The following is a 12,916-nucleotide window of genomic DNA, read 5'->3' on the forward strand; positions in this document are numbered from 1 at the left end:
GATCCCGGAACATCTCGCTGTGCTTGAGGAGACCTGTTGAGGCAAGTGCATGTACATGAACATCGAACCAAATATCAATGGAAACAGTAGTTGTGATACCTGTGCCGGTGACACATAAAAAGCACCATCCGAACGTGGCCGTTGCCAGTGCCGCCTCGACTGGCTTCTGTGCCGGTGGCACATAAAAAGCACCATCCGAATGTGACCGATGCCAGCACCGCCTCGAATGGCTTCTGTGCTGGTGGCACATAAAAAGCACCATCCGAACATGGCCGATGCCAGCACCGCCTCAACTGGCTTCTGTGCCGGTGGCACATAAAAAGCACCAACCGATCGTGGCCGATGCCAGACCCCTCTGGCACCTGTGCAGGTGGCACGTAAAAAGCACCCACTACACTCGCGGAGTGGTTGGCGTTAGGAAGGGCATTCAGCTGTAGAAACACTGCTAGATCAGACTGGAGCCTGGAGCAGCCCCTTGCTCCCCTGACCCCGGTCGAACCGTCCAACCCGTGCTAGCGCGGAAAACGGACGTTAAACGATGATGATGATGATCATCATCATCATCATTTCACAATTGCTTTCTTTTCTTGCTGTAGTTGGGTGGGTCACCAAGTCAATTCACATCCAAGACCACTGCCTGCCAAGACGACTCAGAGGGTTGCAGCTTGTTTTTATGTTTTATTTTTTGGTTTTGATTTCTTTGGTTGGATACTCTTTCTAGCAGCAACCGTTTTACATGGTATGATAGATGCTTTCTACCTCATGAGACCTCTCTTCATTACAGACTCTCACCAATCTGTTGTATGTCCATGTGCTCAAAACATCGTGACCAAGAAGTTGATTGGTAGATAAAGTGATAACATAAATATACTACAAACACACACACACATACATACACACGTATGTATGAATGTATGTATATGTACATATGTATGTAGAGTGAGCGAAAGAGAGACCATTATTTAAATTGAAATGAAATACATGTATTTAAGCTATTTCTTGTTTGTAAATGAACCAGCTTATGGCTATCATTTAAAATTCTATAAATTAAAATTGTAATATAATATTAGTTCATACCCCTGTTAGCTAAAGAAATTTAGCTACATTTTTTAATATCTTATATTTATGAGAATTTTCAACAAATTGAAATTCTGTATCATTATCAAGTAGTTATCCTATTCTATTATTTTTCCTATCTTAATTGCTTTTACTGATATGAAAGTTAATTTTGTGTTTCCGTAATAAAAAATAACCTATTTCTATGCAGAAATGATTTTCTAAAATATGTTATAAAAGATATTATCCATTTAAGATAGCATTATTTTAATTTCAAGAAATCTTTTAAATATTACTTTACACAATAATTGTTGATAATTCTCATATAGTAGTTAACATTAAGTATTTTATAACAAATATGCACACACATACATATATACATGATACATGTGTGTACAAACACATGCAAATATACATATGTACATATGCACACATACACACACACACACACTTGAGAAGGCTTGTCCGCCTCTACAAGTATGCTGAAACCAATGTTAAAAGGGTGGTAGCTGTGCAAACATAGTGCAATCACTGGTAAAATGATGGTAGTAGTGAAGGCTATGGCGTATAGTATATCTACCTGCAGGCGCTTCACCACCATCTGTTGGTGCTTGTTTATATGATGCTCTTTTTCTATCTTTTACTTCTCTATTACTCACACTTCCCTCTCCCTCTCACCCAGACACTGTACCATGTTGCCTATGTGACTTGTGGGGAGAGCAGTGGGGCCACTCCTGTCCATCACAATGCCAGCTGTGTAACTAGGGATGGCATTGGATCTGTCTGACCATTTCATCTTCCTGATGCTCATTGTCCTTTCTATCCCCTAACCATGCAAGAAAATGTTGTTGGACCTGACTGTATTCAATCCCCTGCTACAACCCCCCTTATCGATCAATCTCTATCTCTCTCTCTCTCACATAGGCAAACATGTAGTTGCCATTACTATCTTTCTTCCATTACCCCCTGCCATTACTGTCTAACCCACCCATGGAATGAATGGTGAGAAAGAGGATATAAAGAGAGAGATGGAATGATGGAGATAGAGAAGAATCATATGAGAGAGAGTGGTAGGTCTTTTTGCAGTTGGAAAAAGGGAGGGGATGTCATCATATAATAGGGATGAGCGAAGGAAAAAGAAGCAAGGACTTATGGTTAAAGATCAAATGAAGATTGAATGAAATGGGAAGAATTGCCAGAGAAGTATATCCTGATATGCAATGCAGAAACTGGAGGAGGAGGATTGGGAGCTGGGAGAGCCACAGCTTTGACTAAATAAAGAGTGATCAATGGTCGCTAATAGGATGAAAATTTCATTTTATAACATTGGTCAAAGCCACCCTAAATAAGACAGAGTATTCATTGAGATCTGGGTGACAAGAGCTGAAATGCAGAACTTCCATTGAATGGTTTAAAAAAAGTATTTCTCTTTTTTTTACTTGCTTTCATACCTCTAATTCTTTTTCTCTCTCATGTTTTTTTTTTCTTTTCTTACTTTTCACCTCACCCTGCTTTCTGAGATGAGACTATTATCAATCTCTAAAACTGTATTTCATCTTATACATTGCCTCTGAAATCATATGTAATTATAATTCAATAGGTCAAGTATCAAGAGACATGAATCATTTTGAGAGTTTTTCACAAGTAATCCACCTTTCATCAAATTTAAAGTTAAGTTTAGAATTATACATGTACTTGCATAGCAAGTGTTTTGATCTGAGATTGTGTGCTGAAATCGCATTAAAAATATAATATTTATATTTTTGTTTTTGAGAATGCTCATCACACAAAGTAGGGGCTACTTTCATTCTGCTATCATTGAGTGATTCCGGTGTAAAGTCAGCCTTGTCTGATGAATTCTTGTGCCTTTAGTGATTCTGAAATTAATAGTAACATGAGCTGACTGTGTTCTATATATCTTCACTTTCTCTTTTTAATTCAGAAAAAAATTTTGATAGGCCACTGACTTCGTAGCAACGCTGTGAAGGAAAGTATCCTAATTTAACCACCATCCTTTAAATCTTAAGAAGGTCTTGCAGATTCTTATAGTCCCATATAGTGTGATCATTTGATTTGTAGTGTATGAAGTAAGAATTTGCATTCTCTCCCCAATATTCCAAGTTCAGAGTTTGCTCCAGATGGATTAGTATATAACCTGATAGTCCAATGATAATGGGCACCATCTTGAAGGGTTTTAGTCAAATAAATCAACCCTAGGACTCATCTTTTTAATGTCTGGTACTTTATTCTATTGGTCCATAGACATCCTCTTTCTATTGACATGTATGTATGTATTTATTATGCATTTATGTGTTTATATCTATGCATGTGTGTATATAGCATAATTATGTAGATATGTATGAATATGATATAACAGTATGTATATTATGTATGTGTGTGTTAGGGGTTAAGATTATTATCTTAAAGCAAGTTTAAGAATAACAACAGAATGTTTACTGATAGAGATGTTCGAAAGTGAAAGTAGAGACAAATTTATAAAATTTGTTTTGACTGGGACTAAATGATTTTGCCTGATAGTTTATTCAACCAATCTACTTACATAGGCCATTGGGCAAAATCTGAAGTCTCAGTCAAAACAAACAAATTTCATAACATGTGTGTGTGTGGTTTGTCTGTTTGTATGTATGTTAGTTTCTATATTAGGGTGAACCAGTAGCCTGTCATTCTGAAGTTTCCTTGATTTACTGCCTGTTCTTTAGACAGAAATAGACTGGACTAGGAACTGACAACACTGGAGTAACTCCAGAGTAACCAGGCTATGGATCAGCCTAAATAAACTAAAGCACTGTTATAACATTGAATACTTCTCCCTTTTGGAAAAACCAACACATACATATATGCATATGTATGTATATTAAAAAAATGTATACATATATGTATACATACATTCTTTTATTCTTCTACTTGTTTCAGTCATTTGACTGCGACCATGCTGGAGTACTGCCTTTAGTTGAACAAATCGACCCTAGGACTTATTCTATTGGTCTCTTTTACCAAACCACTAAGTTACGGGGACGTATATACAAACACACCAACATCGTTTGTCAAGCGATGGTGAGAGGACAAACACACACACACACACACATATATATATATATATATATATATATATACGATGGGCTTCTTTCAGTTTCCATCTACCAAATCCACTTACAAGGCTACGGTCAGCCCGAGGCTATAGCAGAAGACATTTGCCCAAGGTGTCACACAGTGGAACTGAACCCAGAACTATATGGTTAGGAAGCAAGCTTCTTACTACACAGCCACTCCTTCCTTTTTTACTTGTTTCAGTCATCGGACTGTGGCCATACTGGGGCACCACTTTGAAAGGTTTTAGTGAAACGAATCGACCCCCAGTACTTTATCTATTTAAAGTCTAGTACTTATTCTATCGATCCGATTTGTTGAACCACTAAGTTACGGGGACGTACACAAACTAAGACCGGTTGTCAATCGGCGGTGGGGAAACGCGCACACAAACACACGCACACACACACACACAGAGGCTTCTTTCAGTTTCCGCTTACCAGATCCACTGACAAGGCTTTGATCGGCTCGCAGCTATACTAGATTATATTTGCCCAAGGTACCATGCAGTGGTACTGAATCTGAAATCAGGTTGTTGGAAAGTAAACTTCGACTACATAGCCACACCTGCGTCTTTATATAGATGCGGACATGTGTACACATACCAATATAGCTTTTCTAAGAATTTCTGTTGTTATTATTATTAATTCTCTTCTCTGTGTCAAATTACTGGGATATCGATATCACTGGTTGGTACATGTGTTGTCCTTGTTCGCTTTCTGTTTGTTACTCATACTTTTTCTTCCTGTATTTTTTTCCGACCTTTCTTACCGATTATGTTGTTTATTGTTGTTGTTTCTGTCCACATTGCTGTACACTGTACACATACAACTACAATAACGAACACCACCCACTAAGGCAATAACCGCCGGCCGGTTGTTTTCTCCCCAACTCTTTTCATTCCTGCTAGTGACGTTTTACCTGTCACACACACACACAAATAGATAGAGATAGATAGATATTACTACAAGCTGTGTAGTAATAACTACTAAATACTGAAAGAATTATGTGTATGTTATGTGGGCAAAATAATTTTAAATAATGGCAATATTTTATTTTGAATTGTTGATAAATAACATAAAACATATGTCTCAGTGTGTATATTATATATATACATATGGGAATCAACATATGTTTATAAGTATTTTAGATTGCGAAAATTTATAAAATGATTTTAGACGTGTGTATATACCATTTAGATGTTCGTGTTTTTGTTTTAGCTGGTCCAGGTATATATATATATATATATATATATATATATATATATATATATATATGTGGACAAGTCTCCATGCTCTTAATAATTATAGCTTATATATAATTGATCACCAAAGCCAAGCCTTGTTATTTTACCTGTAAAAATTTATATACACACAATTTATTATCATAGGCTTAAATGTAAAAGTATACAAGACCGATAATACGATTTATAAGTACACACCTGTTTTGCCCCCCCCCCCCCCCTAGTTTAAAATATTTACGTATGAGCATTCAAAACTTTCTATCACCGTTGTGAAACTAAAAACACAAGTTCTCTCTCTCCTCACAGATGAATAAATGTCTGTGATAACAAAATTGACACACCTACAAAAAGCCGACTGAACTCTTCTGTGTTTGCTTCTCATTGCTCTCTTCCTCTTTCGTTCCTTTACGTAGTCACCCTTTCTTTCTCCATTGTATTTTTACCTCCCCTTCTGTTAATTTCTCTACCTCTCTTTCACTCCCCTTCTCTCAGTGTTATCACTAGTTCTATTACTGCTGTCAGACGCACCTATTACACTGTTTACTAGTAGTATTAGTATTACTACTACAATTACTGCTACCCCCCCACCACCACATACTGTCATTCTTATTGCTGCTGCTACTACTACTTCTGATCCCTCCCTCTGTCTCTGTGTTTTAATTTCTCTTCCCTCTCCTCCAACCTCCGTTTACTGTATTTTCTTTTTTTTTCCAGGCAGGTCGGACGTATAATAAACTGTAAGCGTATAAAATATATTATATATGGACATATATAGTATATTTATGTAAGATATATGCAGCGACGTCAAACATAACAAGAAAGCATTTTAAAAATAAGTGTTTAAAAACAAAGAGAAATAAATCCAAAATACAAAAATTTAAGCCTGGAAGATTAAAATGTGGAAATTACGTGAAATAACCGACAAAGTGTAAGTACCATGTATTGCTTTTCTTTTCCTTTGAAGGGTCTTCTATATACACGCCAACATACATAATACTGACAAGTGTATATACTCTCACACACCCCTTGTTCGATATGCTTTCCTTGCTAAGTAAATCAATTTATGTACACACCCATATATATATATATGTATATATATATATATATATATATATATATGTAAAGCCTTTGATTTTTATATGGGTGGTGGGTAATGATTGGTTGTGTTCATGTTATTCCTAAAAGATGTGTCCATACGTCTGTATATTATGTATGAATATATATATATAGGCCTACAAACAAGTACATTTTCTCGCACATACATAAAGAGTATACTGGTGATGTTGACTTAAGTTTAGATGAATCGACTTAAAGAGACAGGGTTTTAAAAAATTGTTATTATTACTATCATTATTAACCGTCGGCAAATATCGTCACCATGGACATCATTTGGACTTCAGTCATGTTTTTTTCACATCTTGACATTCTTTCAGTCCTTCCTTCATGTTCAAACAACTATCTCTCTGCTTCAGGATTTCTGCGTACTACGTGGATCGTCGCAGCACACGGAGACATACAGACAAATCACTGTACATACATATCTGTGTGTGTGTGTCTTTCCATTTTCTATACACGTAGGAATGGCAAAGTTATCCGAATAGGCTTTTTTGATGATAGCAAAGTGTGTGTAGGTTTGGAAATGGACGAGAGACAAAATGAGCTTTAGGAGTTCTGTTTAAAACTGTCTTAATAATTAACATTTCACACACATATTGTTAACAGATTATTATTATTAAGACATATACAATGTTCCCTGTCTAAAGCAACAGGCAATTATAGACAGACGACGAAGACTTAAGAAACTCGGTGATCGATGTGGCTTTATTAATCAATGGCATTTACTGTTGATATATATATATATATATATATATATATATATACATACGTGTATGTGTTTGTAAGTGTGTGAGCAGGTTGACTATCTAGTTTTCGTTGAACATTATTACCAAGCACTACTGATCTCTGGAAGGAGGAAAATGTGCTTTGTGTGCATATATATATACACGCACACATACGTGTACAAGCGTATATATTTTGCGTGTGTATTTATAATTTTTTAAATAATTAATCTTGACTTGAGAATGTGTGTGTGCGTTTTGAGATTCTTAAGATATTAATAATAGGTATTTTGCCCGTCCTTCACTGGCTTATATAAACTATTTTGCGGGGGTCGCGAGTAGTGGTTTCTGGTTGTAGGCCCAACCGAGTTGTCAACACACTTGTGGGGAAATCCTCATTGAGACGATCGTTCCTTCTTGGATACCATTATTTGGTGATGATCTATATGTATCTACTTCTAAGTAGATACGCTGTTATATAAGCGCGAAAACTCGGTTGTCTTAGCCGGTGTATGGGAATTTATAACATGAGTTCTCTTGTCAAGACAAACAGCTTGGTCCATGAAATAGTCTTTATGTAAATTGCCCTACCTACTAGCAATGACGTCCAAAATCTCCTTTTAGATCTTGCTATTGTGTTTTAAATAAAAGCATTTTAGAAAAATGTAATTCCTTACATTATAAAAAGGAGATTGCCACGGCTAGAACGCCTTTGATCATAGGTCTGCTCACACAACGTTAACCTTTGCTTAAACAACAATAGAAACCGACTATGCAAATGGCAGAAGGGGGATTGACTTCGACACGTGTAACCCTTGCATCGACGATGAGTGTATTTCCTGATTCAAAATTTTCGAGTTGTGAACTATATCTAAGTGGCATGGCTGTGGGTTGACAACCTAACGACACCTGAGAGAGAGCGAGGGAGGGAAAGGGAGAGAGCTCTGACTGTCTTTGCCGCTGGATCACCTTGTGATGTGTGGAGTGGTATGGGGTAGTCAAACAATTATTCCATACGTCAAAGTACACCTTTCTTATCACTTTATGACACTAAGTGGGAGGAGATAATGTCGACAGTACATAGCTATACTCCAAACTTTACCATACTATTATCATTTAGTTCAAACCCCTGTAGAAGTTTATCTTCTATTTTGTTTTCAGTTAATTTTTTTTTAAACATTTGTTAAAATTAAGTAATCGTTATATACTAGGATCTGTAGTAAGATTCAAGCTCTCCATTCTACTGTATGTCACTTCATCTTGGCTACGAGTCCTCTTCATTTCATGATATCCACCTTGCCATTGGAAATTTTCCCTCTTCTTCAGTCTTTTTTTGTTGTTTTTTTTTCGCTTCTAAGTCACAACAAACTGCACTTCTTGTTTACTGCATCTTTATATTGTGGCTTTTACAAATAAATATAAATTCTTTCTGATTTTACTCCCACATTCTTATTGATAAGAATGTGGTACTAATAAATTAAAATATCCATTCTTTATTGCTGCAACAGTGCTAATAATAATAATAATAATAGTAATAATCATTTCTGCTATAGGCACAAGGCCTGAAATTTGAGGGGAGCGGCGCCCGTCGATTTGATCGACTCCAGTATGCAACTGGTACTTAATTTATGGACCTCGAATGGATGAAAGGCAAAGTTGGCCTCAGTGGAATTTGAATGTAGAATTTCATGCCGGGCAAAATACCACTAAGCACTTCATCCAGTGTGCTAACATTTTTGCCAACTCGCTACCTTAATAATAACAACAACAATAATAATAATAATTCTTTCTAGTTTTGGCACAAGGTCAGTAGTTTTGAGGGGATGGAGCAAGTTGATTACATTGACCCTAGTACTTGGAGAAATGCTACTAAGCATTTTGTCCAGTGCATTAACAATTCTGCCAGCTTACATATTTTTATATTGATGTAATCCAAGTACATGCCCAGTGCTTTATAGGGACTGAAAAGTAATGTTGAAACTTGGTGGATTTTTACTCAGAATGTAACAGGATGGAATTAAATACCATAAGACAGCTAGTCTGCTATTATACTGTCATTTTCACTCCAATATTCTCAAGTATTAATAATAATTGTAAGGATTTCTAAAATCAGTGCAAGATCAGAGATATTAGATGAGGGTATAGTTGATTATATCTATCTCAATACTTGTTGGTTCTTATTTATATGGATCCTGGAAGGCTGAAAGGTGAAGTTGACCTGATAAGATTTGAACTGATATTCTTAAAGAATGTAAATAAATACTGATTGGTATATACCTATGCATTTTAAGGAAGGAAAGTTGATTTAATTGCTCCTTCTTTCCCCACTGTACTTGATTGGTGCATTAATTTATCAGCCAAGGAAGGAGGGCAATGTTAACTTGGTGCAGTTTGAAATTGATACTTAAAGGGGTATAGTAAAATACCTTAGGCAGTTTTGTATGACATTCTTCCAGTTATGTTGTCCACTTTTCTTACTAATGATGATAGTAATGATTTCTGACATAAGTTTTGCTTTCATTATAGGTTTACTCAATCGCAATCAAATAACAACAAATAGGTGTTATATTCCCTGAGAATGTTACATGAGATAAACCAATATCCCAGAGAGGTTAAGAATTCCCTCTCATCTCCTTAATGCTATGAGACCAGTCCTTAGTAGCACCAACTCCGAAAACCTTTTGAGATGTAGGTTAATGAAGAAACTGCCACATCAGTAGTTGACTTGCTGGAAATCTTTCTTTATTAGCAACTTATCTGATTTAAAAAAGCAAGGTTATATTTTTCTCTAGTTCAAGCATGTTTCCGTGGAAGACTTTAAACAAACTACACTGTTTGTTTTATAGTGATGTTGGTTTGGAGAAGTCAGGCACTCTTCTCCTCAGCAAGACACCTGTTTTTTCCTTCTGTCATACTTTAATATCCCTTAATGCTACACCCCAACTCAGTTGAGGAGTCTTGTCTTGCAGGTACTTGGTGACAATACCAGTGCTGGTGCCACAGAAAAAATCACCCAGTACACTCTGTGAAGTGATTAGCATTAGGAGGGCATCTAGCCATAAAACCATGCCAAAGAAGACATTGGAGCCTGGCACAGCCCTCTGGCTAATCAGTTCATTTCAGACCATCCAACGCATCCCAGTATAGAGAAGGAGACATTAAATGATGATGATTTATATATTTAATCCATTACTATGAGTCCAACATACATACATACATACATACATATAGGTGCAGAAGTGGCTGTGTGGTAAGAAACTTGCTTCCCAACCACATGATTCTGGGTTCAGTCCTGCTGTGTTGTACCTTGGGCATGTGTCTTCTGCTATAGCCTCAGGCTAGCCAAAGTCTTGTGAGTGGATTTGGTAGACGGAAACTGAAAGAAGCCTGTCATATATATATATATATATATATGTGTATATATATATATATGTGTATGTATGTCTGTATGTATTTATTTATGTGTCTGTGTTTGTCCTTCCACCATTGCTTGATAACTAATGTTGGTGTGTTTATGTCCCTGTAACCTAATAGTTTGGCAAAAGAGACCGATAGAATAAGTACTAGGTTTACAAAGAATAAGTCCTGGGGTTGATTTGTTTGATTAAAGGCGGTGCTCCAGCTTGGCTGCAGTCAGATGACTGAGGCAAGTAAAAGAATAAAACAACACACACACACTCAATAATTTTCTGTATATATATATATATTCACAGCCACCCACATATATGTAATACCCAGTGCATACAGTGAAGTGGATAATGAACAAATGGAGAAAACATAAGGTTGTGCAATCCTTTTATTCTCTTCTCACCTAGGATTTATTAACTTCTCTAGTACTGATGCCAAGAAAAAATGCACATAGTAAATGCTGCAAAGTGATAGGCAATATTAAGGGCAACCACCATACAATACTTGTCAAAATGACATGTTCAAGCTCTAGTATTTGAGAGCAGTACCTCCTAATAAGAAAGGACCTAGATCATGAAAACCCATGCCAGCATGGAAAGCAGGCATAGAATTATATATATATATATATATATATAATAACAAAGGGTAACTTTGCCATTCCTACGTGTATAGAAAATGGAAAGACACACACACAGATATGTATGTACAGTGATTTGTCTGTATGTCTCCGTGTGCTGTGACGATCCATGTAGTATGCAGAAATCCTGAAGCAGAGAGATAGATGTTTGAACATGAAGGAAGGACTGAAAGAATGTCAAGATGTGAAAAAAACATGACTGAATCCAAATGATGTCAATGGTGACGATATTTGCCGACGGTTAATAATGATAGTAATAATAACAATTTTGCCTGTGTGAATAACCTTCAAGTATTTTGGCTTCTCTGGGAGACCCTTTTTAAAGTAGTAGAAATAGCTAAGATTTTTGGCTGCTATTTCTAAACTTCGGTGTGTGGTGAAGCAAATCTTTGCTGAACCCTTTTATTAGTATATATATATATATATATATATATATATATATATATATATATTGTGTGGATAGATAGATAGAGAGAGGGAGGGAGGGAAATATGGTAATAGTTCTTAGAACTTTTTCCATCTTGTTCTTTTTCTAGCTATTGTGCTTTTGGAACACCCACATTCTCTACTAATTAGGTCACGTAGGTAACTGGAGTTGTCAACTAACATTTGAGAGAATCAGTTTCCTGTATGCTGTTAGTGTTTATAGCCCTTGTGCATCTATTGCATTCAAAATCTTTTTCTTCTGTTAGCCTGCATGTGATTCCACTGCACCCCCTGTGTGTCCATAGTTTGAACTGCTTGAGGAAGACCATCCAAATGTTTGAAGCAATTAATTTCATTGCCAATCTTACTAAGGACAACTCCTGAACATCTACTACACATGATGTCAATCTCTATCAGCCTGGGCATAGTTTACATTGGATACACAGTACAGAATTCCTATCTACATCTTTCCTATGTATAGAGCATGGTCACTTCATCTCACATCTTCCTGGGTCTCCCTCTTCCAAAGTTCCATCTATTTTGAGCATCTTCTTTATACAGCTACTATTTTTCATAAGCATCATATAATCATACTAGTGCAGTCTTCTCTCTCACGCATTACATCTGATTCTGCTTATTCCTAGTTTTCCTTAGTCTGTTTGTACCCCATCATTCATGCATGTTGACATTACACAACCTGCAGAGAATGTTTGCTTCATTTTTTTCCCCCTTAGTCTTCTTGTGTCCTCTGCATTCAGTGTTAATGTTTCATTAGCATGTTGCATTGCAGTTCATACACAAGACTCATACAATTTGCCTTTCACTCTGAAAGAAATCCTTTGTTACTGATGTAGCTTCCTGAAATAACTCCAGTCTGTTCTTACTGGGGCTACTATACTTTCAGGACCTCATCTTCCTCTGCAAATTAGTTCACTTAGATAACAGAAATTATTAACCACTTCAAGGAAGCCTTCTGGGTATTTGAGAGAATCTATTTCCCAAGTGCTCTTAGCATTTATAGTCCTTGTGCATCTGTCACATACAAAATTTGCTTTCTCTGTTAGCCTGTCTGCAATTCCACTACATTTCTTGTGTTTCCATTGTTTGCAATGGTACATCATGTGAAATTCCTCCCAACTCCTTTTCTGCCTATCAACCAAAGCCATTTCCCTGATGAAAGCAGGGTCCCTACATATTAAT

General features: G+C 36.5%; 1 protein-coding gene across 7 annotated transcripts in view; it reads left to right on the top strand.

The window, feature by feature from the left end:
• LOC115223885 (clathrin interactor 1) overlaps nt 1-12,916 on the top strand; it is a 183,733-nt gene that overhangs the window by 11,633 nt on the left and 159,184 nt on the right. For all 7 annotated transcript variants that reach the window (XM_029794642.2, XM_029794650.2, XM_029794601.2 and 4 more), the window contains exon 2: nt 6,122-6,335. In XM_029794642.2, the coding sequence (XP_029650502.1) occupies nt 6,304-6,335 (32 nt within the window). In that variant the 5' untranslated portion in view covers nt 6,122-6,303. The remainder of the gene's footprint in view (nt 1-6,121; nt 6,336-12,916) is intronic.

Source organism: Octopus sinensis, linkage group LG2 (genome assembly GCF_006345805.1).
Source record: "Octopus sinensis linkage group LG2, ASM634580v1, whole genome shotgun sequence".
Classification (NCBI taxonomy): Eukaryota; Metazoa; Mollusca; class Cephalopoda; order Octopoda; family Octopodidae; genus Octopus; species Octopus sinensis.